Raw genomic sequence first — 19,675 nt, 5'->3', positions numbered from 1 at the left:
ACAAAACAAAGAAACAAAGGGAGAAAAAGACAAACCAAAAAACAGACTCATGACTATAGAGAACAAAGAGACGGTTACCAGAGGGGAGGTAGGTGGTGGATGGGTGAAACAGGTGAAGGGGATTAAGAGACACCATCCTAAACCTCATAAAGGCCATATATAAGGACCCACAGCTAATATCATCCTCAATGGGGAAAAACTGAGAGCTTTCCCACCAAGGTCAGGAACAAGACAGGGATGTCCTCTCTCACCACTGTTGTTCAACATAGTACTGGAAGTCCTAGTCTCAACAGTCAGACAACAAGAAGAGATAAAAGGCATCCAAATCGGCAAGGAAGGGCTCAAACTTTCACTCTTTCCAGATGACATGATGCTCTAGGTGGAAAACCCGAAAGATTTCACCAAAAAACTGCTAGAACTGATACATCAATTCAGCAAAGTCGCAGGATATAAAATCAATGCACAGAAATCGGTTGCATTCCTATACACCAATAATGAAGCAGCAGAAAGAGAAATCAAGGAATAGATCCCATTTACAATTGTACCAAAAACCATAAAATACCTAGGAATAAGCCTAACCAAAGAGGTGAAAGATCTACACACTGAAAACTACCGAAAGCTTGTGGAAAAAACTGAAGACACAAAGAAATGCAAAAACATTACATGCTCATGGATTGGAAGAACAAATATTGTTAAAATGTTGATGCTACCCAAAGCAATCTACACATTCAATGCAATCCCCATCAAAATAATACTAGCATTCTTCACAGAGCTAGAACAAACAATACTAAAATTTTTGTGGAACCAGAAAAGACCCAAATAGTCAAAGCAATGTCGAAAAAGAAACCCAAAGCTGGAGGCATCACAATTCTAGACTTCCAGCTGTATTACAAAGCTGTAATCATCAAGATAGTATGGTACAGGCACAAAAAACAGACACACCGATTAATGGAACAGAACAGAGAACCCAGAAATGGACCCACAAATGTATGGCCAACTAATCTTCAACAAAGCAGTAAAGACTATCCAATGGAAAAAAGAAAGTCTCTTCAGCAAATGGTGCTGGGAAAATTAAACAGCGACATGCAGAAGAATGAACCTGGACCACTTTCTTACACCATACACAAAAATAAACTCAAAATGGATAAAAGACCTAAATGTGAGACAGGAAAGCACCAAAATCCTAGAGGAGAAAACAGGCAACAACCTCCTTGACCTTGGCCACAAGTTATTAAACAGGTCTTCAGAGGCAAGGAAAACAAAAGCAAAAATGAACGACTGGTATCTCATCAAGACAAAAAGCGAAGGAAACAATCAACAAAGTTAAAGGCAGCCTAGAGAATGGAAGAAGACATTTGCAAACAACATATCAGATAAAGGGTTAATATCCAAAATCTATAAAGAACTTCTCAAACTCAATACCCAAAAAACAAATAATCCGGTGAAGAAATGGGCAAAAGACATGAATAGACACTTTTCCAAAGACATCCAGATGGCTAACAGACACATGAAAAAATGCTCAACATCATTCATTATCAAATGAAAACCACAATGAGATACCACCTGACACCTGTCAGAATGGCTAAAATTAACAGCTCAGGAAAGAACAGATGTTGGCAAGGATGCAGAGAAAGGTGGAACGCTTAAGCATCATTGGTGGGAATGCAAACTGGTGCAGCCACTCTGGAAAACAGTATGGAGGTTCCTCAAAAAATTAAAAATAGAGCTACCCTATGACCCAGCAATTGCACTACTAAGTATTTATCCAAAGGACACAAAAATGCTGATTCAAAGGAGCACATGTACCCCAATATTTATAGCAGCACTATTAACATTAGCCAAATTATGGAAAGAACCCAAATGTCCACCAACTGATGAATGGGCAAAGATGTGGTATACAGACATAGATGTAGATATGGATATATAGATATATAGACATATAGATAGACATATATATAAACAATGGAATATTACTTGGCAATCAAAAAGAATGCAATCTTGCCATTTGCAACAACATGGATGGAACCAGAAAGTATTATGCTAAGTGAAATACATCAGTCAGAGAAAGACAAATACCTTATGATTTCACTCATGTGTAATTTAAAAAACAAAACAGATTGGGGCACCTGGTGGTTCAGTCGGTTGGGCAACCAACTTCGGCTCAGGTTATGATCTCACAGTTCGTGGGTTCGAGCCCCGTGTCGGGCTCTGTGCTGACAGCTCAGAGCCTGGAGCCTGCTTCGGATTCTGTGTCTCCCTCTCTCTCTCTGTCCCTCCCCCACTCATGCTCTGCCTCTCTCTCTCAAAAATAAATAAATATTAAAAAAAAATTATTTAAACAAAATAGATGAAGATAGGGGAAGGGAAAGAAAAATAAGATAAAAACAGAGATAGAAGGGAACGCCTGGGTGGCTCAGTCAGTCAAGCATCTGACTTCGGCTTAGGTCACGATCTCACAGTTTGTGAGTTCAAGCTATGCTATGTGGTAACTAACTTGGATTTAAGTAAAATTTTAAAAAATAATAGTAAAGCAGTTAATTTAGCTATTATAGGGGGAAAAAAACAAAAAGAGTACACTTATCATGATGAGCACTGAGTAATGTATAAAACTGTTGAATCACTATTCTGTACACCTGAAATGAATACAACATTGCGTTAACTGGAATATAAAAAAAAAAAAAAAACAGTTCTAATATTTCTGGACAACTTCAAAAGGAGTCTCAGGTGTCTTATAAGGATACATCCTTAGACAGATCTTAGGAAGGAATTCCGTGACGCCAAGACCAGGTTAAATAGATCTTCCTGAGGAAGGAATTCCAAAACCTCCATAGCACAATAGATCCTCCTTGCTGTCATGTCCTGCTCCCATGATAAAACACAGCACTCCACTGTTGGTACTTGTTTAATTATTACCTTTCATGGAAAAGTGGCCAGTTCCATGGGACCAAATCTGCCATATTTCCCCATGTGCCCCCAAAGTACCAAATCTGGTACTTAACTAGATTCCTCATCTGAACCACAGAACACAGAAAATGGTTTGAATGACTATTTTCTTAATTCCTCCAAAGGTGGTACACACTTTATACCATTTGAGGTGCATAGGACAGAAGTTAGTGGAACCCCAGTTGAGAAAAATCTGTCCAATTAGCTGACCTAAGTTTTTACCGCATGACTATTCTGAATATAGGCTAAAATAGCTATGGGGATCAGACAGGTGGAAATGATGATGCCAATGACATGATGGTGGTAACAACAACATCTACTTTGAAAACATGCTAGAATGTTCCAGGTGCTTAACATATATCACACTTAATTCTCACCATGACCGTAACTATCACCACAATTTTATTGCTAATGGGCAAAGCGGGAGTGCAGCAAAATGGAAAATCCATTTCCCATCTAAAGGGGGAGCCAATATTCAGCTGTAGTTACTACAGTGCAGGCCAGGTGTTGCCAGATAGTCTAGCTTTCAGGAGAGCCAGACATCCAGATTTTTATCTCAACTTTGTATTAGAAAATAACTCAGAAACTTTCAAACACAGTTTGGGCCAAGTAAAACACATCTACAGGCAGGATGAATACGTGAGTTGTAAATGTGTGAACTCGAACGGCCCCTACCTTTCCGCAAAAACATACATGCCAAAAATGCATAATCTGAATCTCATTAGGAAATATCAAATAAGAATCCTGAGATAGTGTACAAAACAAATATCCTGTAGTCATCACAAATGTCAACAACGCCTTCCTCATCACAAATGTCAATGTCATGAAAGAAAAAGAAAAGCATAAGGAACCAAATTAAGGAGACCAGATTAAAGGAGGTTAAAAGAAACCAGATGCATGACAATGAAAAGTAGTGCTCCTGGATTGGAACCTGGGCCAGGAAAAAAAAATGCTAGAAAAGAAATTATTAGGACAATTCACAAAATTTGCATATGGGCTTGGGATTAAGTGGAGTATTTTATCAATATTAACTTTCCTGAACTTGACAATTCACTATGTTTCTATGTAAGAGAATGTCCTTGTTCTTAGTAAATAGATGCTGAAGTATTCAGAGGTAAAGAGGATTGAGGTTTTCCAACCTCCTCTGTAATGGTTCGTTAAAAAAAAATAGTAATAGTGATTCCTGTGTGTCTATATAGGGTGAGAGAAAGTGAAAAAGCAAATGTGGCAAGACGTTAACAACCCGTGGATCCGGACGACAGGCCTAGCAGAGCTCTTTTCTACTCTCGCAGCTCTTCTATAAATTTTAAATCGTTGTAAAATAAGAAATTATGTCATCTGAAAAAAAAAAAAAAAAAACCAGAAGCATGGGGGCAGCTCTGCATTAGCAGAGGGCTCTCTGGACAACCAAACTCATTTGAGGCCATACCTGCTGTGTCCCTGGCACAGTGACCAAACCTGATCACACTGGACCCTCACGGCACCCGCAAAGGCAGCCATTCTTTTCTTTCCTCTTTTTTTTTTTTTTTTTAAATTTACATCCAAGTTAGTTAGCATATAGTGCAATAATGATTTCAGGGGTAGAATTAGCGATTCATCACTTACATATAACACCCAGTGCTCATCCCGACAAGCGTCCTCCTTAATGCCCCTTGCCCATTCAGCCCATCCCCCACCCGTACCCCCTCCAGCAGCCCTTAGTTTGTTCTCCGTATTTCGGTCTCTTATTGTTTGTCCCCCTTCCCTGTTTTTATATTATTTTTGCTTCCCTTCCTTTATGTTCATCTGCTCTCTATCTATCTTAAGTTCCACATTTGAGTGAAGTCATATGATATTTGTCCTTCTCTGACTAATTTCACTTAGCATAATACACTCTAGCTCCATCCGTGTTGTTGCAAATGGCAAGATTTCATTCTTTTTGATTGCTGAGTAATACTCCATTGTGTATATATATACCACATCTTCTTTATCCATTCATCCATCAGTGGACATTTGGGCTTTTCCATACTTTGGCTATTGTCGATAGTGCTGCTAGAAACATTGGGGAGCCTGTGTCCCTTCAAAATAGCACACCTGCATCCTCTGGATAAATACCTAGTAGTGCAATTGCTGGGTCATAGGGTAGTTCTATTTTTAATTTTTTGAGGAACCTCCATAGTATTTTCCAGAGTGGCTGCACCAGCTTGCACTGCAAAGATTAGCAGTGCGAAATCTTTCTCCGCGTCCTCGCCAACATTTGTTGTTGCCTGAGTTGTTAATTTTAGCCATTCTGACACGCGTGAGGTGGTATCTCCTTGTGGTTTGGATTTCTATTTCCCTGATGATGAGTGATGTCGTGCATTTTTTCATGTGTCTGTTAGCCATTTGGACAGAAGCAACCATTCTTGACTCCATTTTCTGTCAGAAGAAACTGAAGCACATGCCAACCCTCCCTCCCAACAGCAAGGAAATTTTAAAGGGCGTGGTTCCAACTCAGACTATCAAATACTAATCTGGACCATACCACTGTATGTCTTACGAGAAAAACGCATAAATATACCTTGCTGTTCTCTTACCCTTGAACATAGATTAAATAAATGTTATCATGAAATGCTAGATAACATTTGTCCAGCCTTTTTATTCACCCTCCAAACTTGGAAACTGCATAAAAGCCTGTATATAAGCAATCACAAGAAGAAAATACAATCTAAGCTATTTCAAAAAGAAAAACCAGAAGTAATTACCCATTATGGGGATGATAAAGTTTAATTTAAAAAGCAAACAAGAAATCTTTGTGACCTTGGGATAGGTAACGATTTCACCGATATGACACAAAAAGCATTAATCATAAAAAGCAATATCAATAAATTGGACCTTTATCAAAATTAAGTACTTTCGCTCCTCAAAAAACCATTAAGCAAACTAAAAGCCTGGAAAACAATGTTCACAATACATATCGCTGACAAAGAATTTATATCTAGAAAATATAAAGCGCTCCTAACACTTTATATTAAGAAGACAATCCAGCCAAAAAAAAAAAAAAAAAATGAGCTGAAGATTAGAACAGACACTTCACAAAAACAAATATCTACATAGTCAATAAACACATGAGAAGCTCTGCATCATCAGACATTTGGGAAATGAAAATCAAAACCACAATGAGATGCCGCTGCACACTAAAATGGCTATAATCTAAACGACAGTAACAGGAGGTGACAAGTATGTGAAGAAATTGGAACCCTCAAGCATCGCTAGTGCAAACATAAAATGGTGTGTCCGTATTGGAAAACAATGTCTTAGCCCATTCAGGCTGCTGTAACAAAATACCACAGACTGGATGGCTTATGAACAGCAGAAATGGACCGTCCCAAAGGCTGGAAGTCCAAGATCTACGTACCAGCACGGTCAGGTTCTAGTGAGGACCTCCTTCTGGGTTGCAGACTCCAAATTTCTGGTTGTGTCCTAACACGGCAGAAGGGGTGAGGGGCTCTCTCAGGCCTCTTTTATAAGGGCATTAATCCCATTCTTAATCACCTCTGAAGGCCCTACCTCCTAATACCGTTACCTTGGGGATTAGGATCTCAACATAAAAATTGGGGAGGACTCTGAGATTTATACCAAAACAGTACAGCACTTTCTTAAAATGTTAAACATAGATTTACCATGGGACCAGCAATTCCACTCCTAGGCAGCTATCCAAGAGCTTAAAGGAAAATCTATGTCCATATAAAAAAAGTAGTATATGTTCACAGCAGCATTTTTCATAATAGCCAGAATGTATAAATAACCCCAAATATCCATCAACTGGTGAACGGATTAAACAAAATGCAGTGTATTCATACACTTGAATATTATACTATTCGGTAACAAAAAGGAACAAAGTACGGATCCGTGCTACAACACGGATGAACCGCTCAAAACATCATGTTGAGTGAAAGAAACCAAACACAAAAGGCCACCTATTGCCTGATTCCATTCACAGGAAATCTCCAGAAAAGGCAAATCTTGAGAATAAATGATTAGCGGTTGCCTAGGGATCGGGGCGGGGGGGGGGGGGGGGAAGGGGGTGGAAATGGAGATTAACTACAAATGAATACACACCTTCTTTAGGGGATGATGAAAACGTTCTAAAATAAAATTATGTTGATTGTTGCGCAACTCTGTAAATACACTACAAATCACTGAATTGTCTGTCCACTTAAAATAGGTGAGTTTTGCCAGTACAAAAATTGTACCTCAATAGCTTTTTAGAAAAGATACTCAACCTCATTAGTCATCACTGAATGCTAATTAAAGCCACGATGAGATACCACTACACATCCACTAGAATGGCTAAAATTTTAGAGACTGACAACACTAAGCATTGGGGAGGTCACAGAGCAACTAGAATCCTCGTACACGGCCGATGGAGATATAAAATGGTGTACTGGGTGTGTATAACATTCCCCAAAATGACATGTCCAATCTTAACCCATGGTAGTTGTCACTGTGACCTGCTCTGGGAAAGGGGTCTTTGTAGATGTAATTAAATGGAGGATCTTGAGATTAAGATCATCTTGGATTTAGGGTAGGCCCTAAATATAATGACTGGTGTCTTTACTAGAGAAAGGGGGGGGGGGGGGAGATTTGACACACAGAAACACAGAGAAGGTGGCCAGGGGAACACAGAAGCCAAATAAAGTTAAGTTGCCCAAACCAAGAAATGCCAGTAATCACCAGAAGCTACAAGAGGCAAGGAAGGGTTCTCCCCTAGAGCCTCCAGAGGGACCATGACCTGTCAAAACCTTGCATCCAGACTTACCTTTAGAACTAAGAGAGAATAAATTTGTTTTAAGACACCAGGTTTGTGGTAACTTGTTCCAGCCGCATTAGAAAACTAACACAAATGGCAGAATCACTTTGGCAGTTTCTTAGAAGGCTAAACAGAGAACTCAACATTTGGAATTCTGAGTGTTTACCCAATAGAAAGAAAGACAAAGGTTTATACAGGAATAGTCACAGCAGCATTTTTTACATAACAGCCCCACACCAGAAACAATTCAAATGTTCTTCAGCAATAGGTGAATGAATAAACAATATGTGGTAAATCCACACAGTAGACTATCACTCAGCAATAAAAAGGAATGAACTATTGCTATACATGACAACATGAATAAGTCTCAAAAATCATTATGCTTAGTGAAAATAGACTCAAGAGTTCATACCGTATGTTTCCATTGGTATGAAATTCTAGAAAATATGGACTCATCTACAGCAAAAGAAAACATTATCAGTGGTTGCTTGGGAGCCAAGGTGGGGGAAGACACTGACTGCAAAGCAGCAAGAGGAAATTTCTAGAAGGGACTGAACTGTTCTCTATGTCAACGATGATGGTGGGTTTACAGGTGTATACACCTGTCAAACTCATCAAATTGTACATTATAAACGGGTGCAAATTATTGTACGTAAATTACGCCTCAATAAAGTTGATTAGAAAATGAGAAAGTAGGTCATGAGTAACTGAACATTTCCTATTTAAGATTTAAAACTCAATTGCCTATACTTTGTTCTAACCGATGATACTGGCATAAGCAAATTTTAAATAAATATCAAAGAACTTCTTTAAAGAAAACAGGAAGACAACTTGCTCTATCAATTCAACATGTTTCACCAGCAGAAAATGGAAAAAAGCTTTGAGTCCGATAGACCTGGCTCTGCCCTAGTTCCTAGTGCACCTAGTTCCACATAGCAACCAAGTGGCCTTGAGCAAGTCATGATTTCCTTAAGCCTTGGTTTCCACATCTGTAAAATGTGGAAGACATGAATAACTATCTCACAGGCAACGGTCACGGTTTCAGTAGAGTAAAAGCTTCTTTGTGCATGGATTCTATCTTAGCTAAAGTCATAATCCCAGTGTCTAGCAAATAAATAATAGGTGCTCAATAAATCTTAACAGAATAGATGGATAACACAAATGTAAAGCTAAAAGGTGAGAAAGACATCATACACAATGCCACTGGATGACATTTCTGTCTTCCTTTACACTGTTGCGGACTAATGCAAAAGAATCTTCCCTTCCCCTCCCTTTCCCCCTGTGGAACCCATCTTCAGTATTCTGTCCATATCACAGGCAGACCCTAGCATGGAAACTTCAGGTCCCCAGTGCAACCTGGTCATAACTCAGGTCATTATAGGGCAGATTTCATATTTTAAATCCATAGAAGTATTCCCTAAGACAAACTCACTTGTAGGATTCGAAATTCTACAAGAGCAAGAACTGTGTGTTATATTTATAATTGGTTCTCACTTCTAATATTTGCCTAATATAGAGTAGGCAACATAACAGCATGTGTAAAGGCCATGTAACCAGAGAGAGCAGAAAAGAGAGCCTTTTAAAAAGACCAACGTGGCCGATGGGCGAAGAGTGGGCAGAATGTCATGTGGGATGTCCAGGCCATCATAGGCCATGTGAAGTTCTGTCTCTCTGTTGAGAACAACAGGAAGTCATGGAAAACTTTTAAACAGGTGGTTGGCAGAGGAGGGAGGAAGGAAAGGGACATGATCAGATTTGCATTTTGAAAAGATCACACTCCATAGTGTGCAGAAGAGACTGGTTGTGTGGGAGAAAGGGGATGAGGGGACAAAGGAGTGTTAGTGTGTAGAGTGAGTGCAGGCCAATAAGGAGCCTGATGCAACAATCCATTAAAGACATAATGGTAGCTTGGTCCAAGGTGGCAGAGATTGAAAAAATGGACCGGTTTACCGACGTATTTAAACAAATCAACAGGACTTGATTTGGGGAATGGGAGAGAAAAACACTCAATTCTTCTGAACCTCAAGGCTTCGCCTGTAAAACAGGGCTGTTGATGCTCCATATGCATAATATCTATCTTGAAATCTGCTGCAGTGAGAATATGAAATATAAATTTTACGAACTTAACGCAGAAACTGACATGTAATAAATGCTTGTAATAAATGACAATAAATAAATGCATGTAACAAATGACAAAACAAAACGTCGCTATAGATGTTATTATTGCCATCCCATGGAACGGCAACTACCTGAGGCTGAACCCCAAAGGTAGAAAATAGGAGTGTAGTTAGATTCATACCCGCTGTGCTGAAGACACAGAACAAAACAGGCAACCACTGAGACAACTGTGCCAAATAAATACATCTGACCGCACAGATATTTCATCTGAACCAATCTCGTCCTCATTACCGAAGAGAACGCACAACTATTACGATCACGGTCATCTGAGAGTCCGGTAAACTGAGGCACAGGGTAGCTACAAAGCTGACCAAGGAATGAAGTGCAGAAGCAGGAAAAGGAAATGGGTGTCGTGATTCTCATTGGTGAGCTGATCCAACAGGATGCTAGGCCTGCATCCTGAGCAGCACGAATGTAATATACCCCAATGTCTCTGGTTCCCTTGCTGACAAGGCCTTGTCATCCCCTGGCTTAAGACCGTGCGTCCGTTCGCCAGGCAGCCAAGCCCTTCCGGTTCCCGGCCCCTAGCTATACGTGCACCAAAGATCCCAGACTCTGGAGAAGCCCACATACCTTAGCTTCGCGCTCTCGTTCCTCGGCGGTCGGGGTCCGCTTCATGCTGCCGCTAAAGCCGCCTTCGCCACTGCTAGCCGCCTAGATTCCTCGCTCTGGACCCCGCCTCCTGCATGTAGTTCTCTCGGCGTCCTGCTTCCGCCCAGCTCCATGCTCCTTCAGAGCCTCGAGAACTACCCTTCCCAGGATGCAAGGCGGCGACGCCCGAGAGAGCCTCGGGGTTTGGGGCAGGAGAATTTCCCAGGGCCGACAGCTACGCAGCGAGAGGGCGGGCGAGGGCCGGAGGAAAACTACATTTCCCAGGAGGCAACGGAGCCTGCCATGTTTTTCCCGTGCTCCTCACGGCCAGCAGCCCAGCACGCTGTCGGCGCTATAGCAACGGTAGCTAGCTGCGGGGAGACAGTGGCGGTGAGTACTCTGGGGGAGGTGAGGGGGACGGAGGTGGCCCCACCCTCTACCTACAGCACGGGTGGGGGTCCTGGGATCCGCTCTACGGCCTAGAGAAGGCCCTAGAGTTCTGCTTGCGTGAAAAGCAGCCCAGCACGAGACACCACATCCTCAGGCCTGAATCACAGCCCGCCCATTATCCCCACGCCCAGCACCGGTTTGAAATTTTACAGCCCAGCCTTAAACCAGGCTGATGAGAGTTGATGCTGCCTGCCGTGCCTTTCCAAGTCCTCCTTCATATAGAAGGGCACATAATCACAATTCGCTCCTTAACCCTGGGTTAAGAGTTGGTTGGTAGCCCCTTTAGCCTCTTAAGTGGCCTATTGTTGGCTTAATGATTTATAATTACTTGTTTATGGTTTGATTACCCCATAGCCTGTTAACTACAGACAGGCGGGGATTTTGTTTACCATTTTAGTCTCAAAGCCAGGTTTTCATTTAAACATTCAGTAAATATTAATGTCGGTCTTGCATCAGTGCCTTGCATCAGGCCCTGTTCCCTACAGCTGTGAACAGGACTGATACCCGTCTCAAGATGCTTCTGCTTTACTTACTAGGTGACAAACTGGTAGTCAACTAGTAAACAAATAAGACGATTTTAGGTAGAGATGACTGCTACAACAGAAATACACAGTGATGAAACGGGAAGGAAAGTAACCATAGGATGATCAGGGAAGACATCTCTGAGGAAGTGGCATTTGAGCTGAGCCCCAGAGAATGAGGAGCCAGCTAATGCAAAGGCTTTGAGCAAGGCGAAGGGGACCCTGGATTTGAGGAACCTAATGTAGGAGTGTGATTGGGCATGGTGAGCGAGGAGGGATGACATGAGATGGTATGGAGAGGTGTTACAGCGTGGTGCAGGATTTCTCAGCCTCGGCGTCGTTAACTTGTGGGGCCAGGTAATTAATTCTTTGCTGTGGTTCCCGTGTACTGTAGGGTGTTTCACATCATCTCTGGCCTCTGGATGCCAGTAACACTGCCCTCCACCTTCCCAGCCATGACAAAAATGTGACCAGACGCCTACTTCTTAGGTGTGTGACCTTAGGCAAGCTCCCTAGGATGTGTCCAGGTTTTTTCATTTGTAAAGTAAGAACCATTTGTGTAACAACCTCACAGGGATATTGTGAGATAATTGATTAATTCCTAATCAGAGCACTCAGAAGAGTGTCCGGCACATTTTAGTAAGCATTCAGTAAGTAAACGTTAACTATCATCATCGTCGTGATCATAAAAGCTACCATAACTCTGTCATGGCAACGTTACCGTTTTCACAAGTGTCCTATGTTTAAACTGTTGATGATTTGCTTCCTAAAATCGACCTTTTCTGTAGTAGTGTTTCCAGAAGTAGGAGATGATCTCTCAGGTCTATGTCTGTTAATTGTTTGTGTCACGACTGAATGCAGTGGTTCTCAGCCTTCGGTAAGTTACAGTAAAAGTTATGAGCCCTTTCCCTAAAAGATAGTGTGCATATACAAATATGCATACAAGATGTGAGAAACCATCTCTTGGGTCCCAGACCCTAAAGCTCCATGGATTCCCTTCATTCAGCAAGTATTTAGCAAATGCCTGCTATGTGCCAAGCTCTGTGCTAGCTTCTGAGAGTACAGGACAGAGGTGCACAGGACAAATTTGGTACTCTCTTGGACTTTACATTCTAGGCCCGCCGTTCTAGAGATTGAGAACCTCTGCCTTAGGGCATCTCACTGGTAGTTTGCATTTGGCTTTCGAGGTAATTTGAAATGAAAATACGAAATCTTTCTTTTTCCGCATACTAGACATTGCATGGACCGTTTACATCCACATACAAAACTGAGTTACTGTGGGGCATCTCTGTGAACAATAGAAACTGTAAAGATGCCAGAATTAACTGGACAGCTTGTATGTTGAGGTAGGAAGCCCTGGGACTAGGCCTCGTGGCGACAGAGACAGGACAGAACAAAAACTCAGTGGGCGAATTTATGAAGCATCTTTTTGCAAAACTTGGACCTACCCACTCATTTGTGCACCAAACTGGAAATTAATATTCAAGTAGTATTGACCTCCCAGGCAAATGTGCTCACTGCTATTAATTTACCATCTCACCCTTAGAATAACTCTGTGAGATCGGTATTATTTTCTCCATTTTTTTTATTTATTTTTTTTTTTAATTTTTTTTTTCAACGTTTTTTATTTATTTTTGGGACAGAGCGAGACAGAGCATGAACGGGGGAGGGGCAGAGAGAGAGGGAGACACAGAATCGGAAACAGGCTCCAGGCTCTGAGCCATCAACCCAGAGCCCGACGCGGGGCTCGAACTCACGGACCGCGAGATCGTGACCTGGCTGAAGTCGGACGCTTAACCGACTGCGCCACCCAGGCGCCCCTCCATTTTTGAAGTTAAGGAACTGAGGCACCTGGCTGGCTCAGTTGTCGGTAGAGCATGTGACTCCTGATCTCCAGGTCATGAGTTTGAGCCCCATGCTGGGGGTAGAGTTTACTTGTATACATACATATATACTATGTAAGGGTGTGTGTGTGTGTGTGTGTGTGTGTGTGTGTGTGTGTGTGTGTGTAAAACAAAGTAAGATGACCTTTTAAGAAATACTGAGATTAAGGAACCGAAACTCAGATTAGGTGACTGCAACAGCTAGTAAATAATAGAACAACCATTTGAATCAAGTTTCTGACTGGTTTTTTTCAAGGTACCTGCTTGCTTTGGGGGGCACAAAAGGGAAAGGGGGATGGAGAGGAAAGTATTTCTTAAATTAGGGGGGAGTTTGTTTTTGTTTCAGACAGAGAAATAAGAAGAGAGAAGGAAGAATGATAATCTTACCTCATTTCCTAAGCAAACTATAGGAAATACACTGTTGAAAGGAACACTGTCTCCATGATTGAACGTAGTATTACTTTTAAAATGAAGCTTTCATCTTCTTCAAGCAGCACATGTGAGCATTAAGAAGTCCATTAAAGCCATAGTGCCTTATTCATTTTATTTGGTTCATTCCATTGCATGATGTTGTATGTTGAGAAGATTTTATTTGAATTTTCTTTTCTCCGCAGACAGGCCATGTCTGGTCCAACTGATGAGACGGCAGGAGACCTGCCTGTGAAAGATACAGGTCTAAACCTCTCTGGAATGGGAGGGTTACAAGGTACGGCCAGCTGTTATTTATTATTGTTATGAACTTTGATCAGTAACTTCTTTTCTGTTAATTTAAAGTATTTCTGATATCCTCACCAATGAAGCCGTTTAAGTAACTATATAGCTCTTGATTGGACTAAACAGGCACATGGAGAGTTTAGAACAACATATGGTATTTTACTGCGTGCATTAATTATCAACAGCTCATAGAAACTGTAAAATCCCCCTCTGTTCTGATAAAGAATTGTTATAAATCATCTTTTTAAAATTCCACACATCAGTAGGAACTACGCAGAGAGTCTCAAGCCTCCAAACCGAATTGCCTGGTTTAAATCACATTCACCATTAAAATGTTTCTTTATGTTGAAATTTTATATGGCAGGAAATGCCATATTTAAAAATGTTTGGCCTTTCAAGTAGAGTACCTCAAAATGGTTTGTTTATCCAAGCGATATTGACTTTGTTTTATCAAATTAATATACATTAAAGGTTTTCTTTATCCTTTTATCACTTAGTGGTTGCTATAGAGCTCAAGAAGCACTTTAAAATTGAAAAGGTAAAATAACTGCTTTGAGGAACAATTGAGCGTGTAGAGCTATGTTTTTGTGTATACAGCATGTCGTGCCAGTGCATTTGTCATTGAGATGGCTGGGATGTAAAATACCCTCCACTAAGGTGTCTTCATACACCTGTTCATTAGAACAGTTCAAGTGGCCACCTTGAACTACCACAGAAAGGTGGTCAGTATGCTTTTTATTGAAAAAGATAAGTCCAAGTCTACAGATTCTATTGTTTAAAATGAAAAGTATGTATAAGCTTTGTTTTAGGTCTTTGGTAGAGTACCAAGTATTCAAATACCAATAAATCTTAATTGTGCAAAGCTATTTATTGGAATTTGCTACTTTAAGTTCAATTCTTGCCCTCAGGAACGCACCGTAGGGGCTTTAATCTTTGTCCATTTGTTCTTTGTTTCTTTTGGATGATTGATGAAAATTAGCCAGTGATATGGAAAATACCAAATTTAAGCATATATAAAAAAAATATATATACATGCTGAAAGATATAAAAGTTCTTTTAAAATATGTAAAATAGCTTATAAATTTGTAAAGGTTGGTTGATTTCATTGTGTGGACTTGCAAATTTTACAGTTTATGTTCTGTAACCCAAAACACATACATAGCTCTGAAATATATCCTGCGTTCACCAAATTATCGTTACAACTCTTTTGTAAAAAACAAACAAACAAAAAAAAAAACCTTTCAGATACTTTGACTTTGGTTTTTTTCAACATTGAGCATATAAATTGAAAATCTTACTCTATCAGAATTCTCTTACAGTCTTAAAGAATGGTCATTTCAATATCGTTTGAATGGATATTATTATTGCTGAAATCCTTAAGATTGCACATAAACTGTAATAGCAAAGATTTTTATTCTCCCCTCTGCTTGGTGACGTAAACAATGTTACAACATTTTCTACAACAATCTTAATTATATGTCAGAAAGGAACAAAGATGAATGCATCAGAGATTATATTAATATCAACTGTTACCATTTTTAGAGACTATGTTAAGTAATCCCACTGTTAATTACCTTGGCATTTTTACAGAAACTTCAACAACACGGACAATGAAGTCTCGCCAGGCAGTGTCACGTATCAGTCGTGAGGAACTGGAAGACAGATTTTTGCGTTTGCATGATGAGAACATTTTACTTAAACAGCATGCCCACAAGCAAGAGGATAAAATTAAAAGGTTATGATAAAAAGCTTTTAGCTTTTTTTCCTGACTCTGTAAAGTTTGGAGGATATGCTGTTTTATAAACTTAATTGAAAACTCCACCTGGAATCTTTTTTGGAACAAGGCAGGTTGTAAATAAATACAATTTTAAAAATGGAAAATCTTACAAAATAGAATAATAAACCAAAAAGATTATGAGTGTTTATTATGTCTGAAGTTGCTATTTGAAAGCAAGAGCTAATAACTAAGAGTACAAGTGTATCATATCTATAAATAACTTCTGGTTTAATATTTATAGTTTAATAAGCAAATGGCCAAAGCATCTGTTTTTTAAATGTCTTGGTTTTAAAATGAAAGTTTGAAAAAGTAATTAGCTATTCTAACTTGTTAGGATACACGTTCCCTTAAGATTGGGGGTTTACTAATGAAAACCTCACTTCAATGTCTGGAACATATTTAACTTTGCTTGGATTAGTCTAGAACCTATATTTCAAAGAGTCCTTACTGTTTTTAAAGAAACATTGTCACTTGATTTGTGTGCAAGAAATTTTTGCAGGGGTAACTTCTTAAGAGTAGACTTTCTTTCTTTCTTTCTTGTTCACAAACACCATTACTATCTTTGGAATGTATGGCCTTAAAAACAAAGAAGTACATTCCCATTTGTAAGCTCGCACAGGCCTGTATTCATATTCATGTTCTAGGCTAAATGGAAAGGTGGGACAGCCATGGAAGAAAGATGATGGTATGGGGTGGGGAGGGGTGGGGGGGAGGTCTTTCTGAGATTAGAATTTATCCTGCTAAGAATTTATCTGTACTCTGTGGGCTTTGTTTTAATGACTCACTGACCTGCTGGGTGGGGGGTTTTTGAGTTCATTTTTGAGTCCTGATAACATGGTTTTTCAAGACCTGTGATTCGCTTACCTGATTCCTTTTCTGACCAGTAACACACACATGTCCTATCAGAATGAGGAATGCAGTCTATGACCACAGAACCATTTTTTTTCCTTTGTAAGCCTAATTGGCCAGTTAAATAATTGAATTCACAACCTTGACCTCATTAGTAATCTGTCCTAGCCAGAAAATATAAAACAACCTAATAACGAGCCATGTAGTTTAATAGAAAAAGGACTCGGCTAGGAGTCAAGTTGTATACATGTGTTCTATTATTTCTCTGCCACTAGCCTATGGTATTAGGCTGAAGCCATTTAAGCTCTTGGGATTTTATTTTATATAGCCCTGGGAGTAGTGAACCAAGGACCACTATGACCCAAAGCTCTAAATCCTTTCTGAATTTTATGCCACTGACACTACCTACAAACATGTGTAAAACTGCTTTCATTTATTTTTTTAAGATTTTATTTTTGAGTAATCTCTACACCCAACATGGGGCTCGAACTTACAACCCCAAGATTAGGAGTCACATGCTTTACCGATTGAGCCAGCCAGGCGGTCCAGAACTGCTTTTAAATTTATCCTTAAGATGGAATTAGTATCACATTGGTATAAATGTAGATTTGATAAACCACCTTTTTAAATAAGTACTCAAACTTTACCAGATCACTTATGATTCTTTAATGTTACAAAATAATCACCTGAAACAAATGAAAATTATTGCTATTCCTGTACGAACATGCGATCTTAGGTTTCTTGACAAAAAGTTTATTTGTACATCCCTGAAGGAATTTAAAGCCACTCTATTGATGTGCTTTGCTTTCCTTCAAAATTTGGGTCATTTGTTATTCTCCACATGTTGACTGACTTTTTATATTAAACCTGTGTCCTTTGGATGTAATCTCTATCTCTGTGAAGGTCTCTTGGTAACAAAAGATTCAGATATTTAGCTCGACATCTCAGTTGGATGGCTACCATATTTCTGTGGCTAAGCCACTGGGCGGGGCTAAGGATGCTAAACTCATTAAAGGGATAGATAGAGTGTGTGGCTCTGTCGGGCTTATGATACCTGCCCCAATTTCCCAATGATATATCATTCTCTGGATTAGGTGGAAAAGGAACTAATCCATTGATTATTTTACTAGAGTGTTTGTGGTACTCTTGGATCTTGGTTTTTATTATCCTATATCCCTTATAAAGCATGTTTAATGGATTTGCCTCAAGGGAAAGAGAAAACAATCTTAACTGATTATGTTATGCATAGCTCTCCCTGATGCCACATGCTGTAGGCCGGGTAGCCAGAAGTGTAGATAGACCTGTATTACTACCGCTCTTACAGAGGACTCTGCTCAGGGCAAAAAAAGGTTGTTCTATGACATCCCAAAGCTATTAAGGATTTTTTTATTTCACTTTTGTTCTCTTAAGTAAAAGCTTCTGTCCATAACCATGGTAAAATAAAGCAAACCCCATTTAAAGAAAAATGAAGTGAGTTTTTATTTTCAATCTCCGTCTGGCTCTTTATAAAAATAGATTCACTATAAACCAGAATCAGCTATTGAAGATGTGCGACCAATTTTGTAAAGTCTTGAACTTGTGTCTCTCATCAAAGCCACCTTTTCTTTCTTGTCCTGCCAACATTTTTCCACTCACTGTCAGGCATGTTTTCCGTACGTGTATATTACATCACCCCCATGTGCCCTTTCTGTCTTTTGTTCTGTCTAACCAGTTTTTATCAAAACTTAAAAGAATGAAAGGTATAAACTCCTGAGATGTCAAAAGCACAACTTATGTCTAAATTTAAAGGTAGCATTAAAATAACGCTTCTTGCATCTGATTACTTTCTGCCATCAAACACGAGGATTTCTTGTTCGAAGCAGCATTTAGTGGCACATTTTGGTTCCTCTGAATTTTTCATTGGGCTTTTTATAAATGTGTACCTGTGCATTCTAACCTTCTTGTATTTGTAGTATGTCTTAATTCTAGAGAAACTGAAAACAGTCCGCCTAAAACTTAGCAGTGCTGCAGTCTTAACACTTTTCAAAACTGTAACTTACTGTGGCTTGCATATTATAACCCACCACATCCACAATCTGTAGCTACATTTAAGTGCATACAGCATTCCTACATAAGGTCATGCGTTAAAAATTGCATTTGAGGAACATATGGAGTAAATATGTGTCCTCTCTTTACTAACCTTAAATGATAAGCCTTAGGAAACTGTTATTTGTCAGTGCTATAAAGCAGATTGTTGCCCAGTGGTTTCAATTATCATCAAAGGATTCTTCACAGGCAGTAATAGTTACATCAAAACCTGAAATTTATTATTCAGGTTCTGCACTGAAGTCCTCACAGTGATTATGTTCCTTTCAACAGAATGCATTTTATGCTGACTTCTCACATTCCTTTTCATCTTTTTATTATTTCCCTAGAATGGCCACCAAGTTAATACGGCTAGTTAATGACAAGAAAAGATATGAGCGGGGTGGTGGCGGCCCCAAGCGGCTGGGACGAGATGTGGAAATGGAAGAAATGATTGAGCGGCTGCAAGAGAAAGTGCATGAGCTTGAAAGACAGAATGAAGTCCTCAAAAACAGACTCATTTCAACCAAACAGCAACTTCAAATCCAGGGTTACAGGCAAACACCGTACAATTACGTGCAATCTCGTGTTAACACGGGGCGTAGAAAAGTGAATGAAAATGCAGGCTCACAGGAATGCCCCAGGAAAGGTAAAGTAAGCTTATATTGACTTATATTAGATCCTAAATGTAACTCTTTTAATAGGTTGTTTTACACACACACAGAGTTTTATTTCCATATTTTTCATGGTTTTGAGTAACTTCAGAAAGAAAAATGTTTTTGACTTGCTTTTTGATAAAATGTTAATATTAACATGAAGATCCTTTTATTCAAGAATCCCTAGATCACACCCAAATTTGTTAGGTAACACCTTGAACTTTATCCTGATACGGGAGATACATGTGCAACCGTAAAATAGAAGTTTAGTTTGAGTT

The 19,675-nt window shown here is 39.6% G+C and overlaps 2 protein-coding genes across 3 annotated transcripts in view; one reads left to right on the top strand and one right to left on the bottom strand.

Moving 5' to 3' along the window:
• Positions 1-10,741, bottom strand: part of FTO (FTO alpha-ketoglutarate dependent dioxygenase) — a 389,618-nt gene extending 378,877 nt beyond the window's left edge. Inside the window, exon 1 of the mRNA XM_043599212.1 lies at positions 10,466-10,741. Coding sequence (XP_043455147.1) covers positions 10,466-10,510 — 45 coding nt within the window. The 5' untranslated portion in view covers positions 10,511-10,741. The remainder of the gene's footprint in view (positions 1-10,465) is intronic.
• A 27-nt stretch (positions 10,742-10,768) lies between these two features.
• RPGRIP1L (RPGRIP1 like) overlaps positions 10,769-19,675 on the top strand; it is a 92,924-nt gene continuing 84,017 nt past the window's right edge. The window contains exons 1-4 of one of the 2 annotated variants that reach the window (XM_043599211.1): positions 10,769-10,873; positions 13,952-14,043; positions 15,642-15,786; positions 19,092-19,390. In XM_043599211.1, coding sequence (XP_043455146.1) covers positions 13,959-14,043; positions 15,642-15,786; positions 19,092-19,390 — 529 coding nt within the window. In that variant the 5' untranslated portion in view covers positions 10,769-10,873; positions 13,952-13,958. Of the gene's footprint in view, positions 10,874-13,487; positions 13,837-13,951; positions 14,044-15,641; positions 15,787-19,091; positions 19,391-19,675 lie in introns of those variants that run through there. The other variant, XM_043599210.1, reaches the window with a different exon arrangement.

This window comes from Prionailurus bengalensis, chromosome E2 (assembly GCF_016509475.1).
Source record: "Prionailurus bengalensis isolate Pbe53 chromosome E2, Fcat_Pben_1.1_paternal_pri, whole genome shotgun sequence".
In the NCBI taxonomy this organism is placed as follows: Eukaryota; Metazoa; Chordata; class Mammalia; order Carnivora; family Felidae; genus Prionailurus; species Prionailurus bengalensis.
The sequence above is the reverse complement of the archived record's forward strand: the minus strand, read 5'-3'. Positions and strand labels throughout refer to the sequence as shown.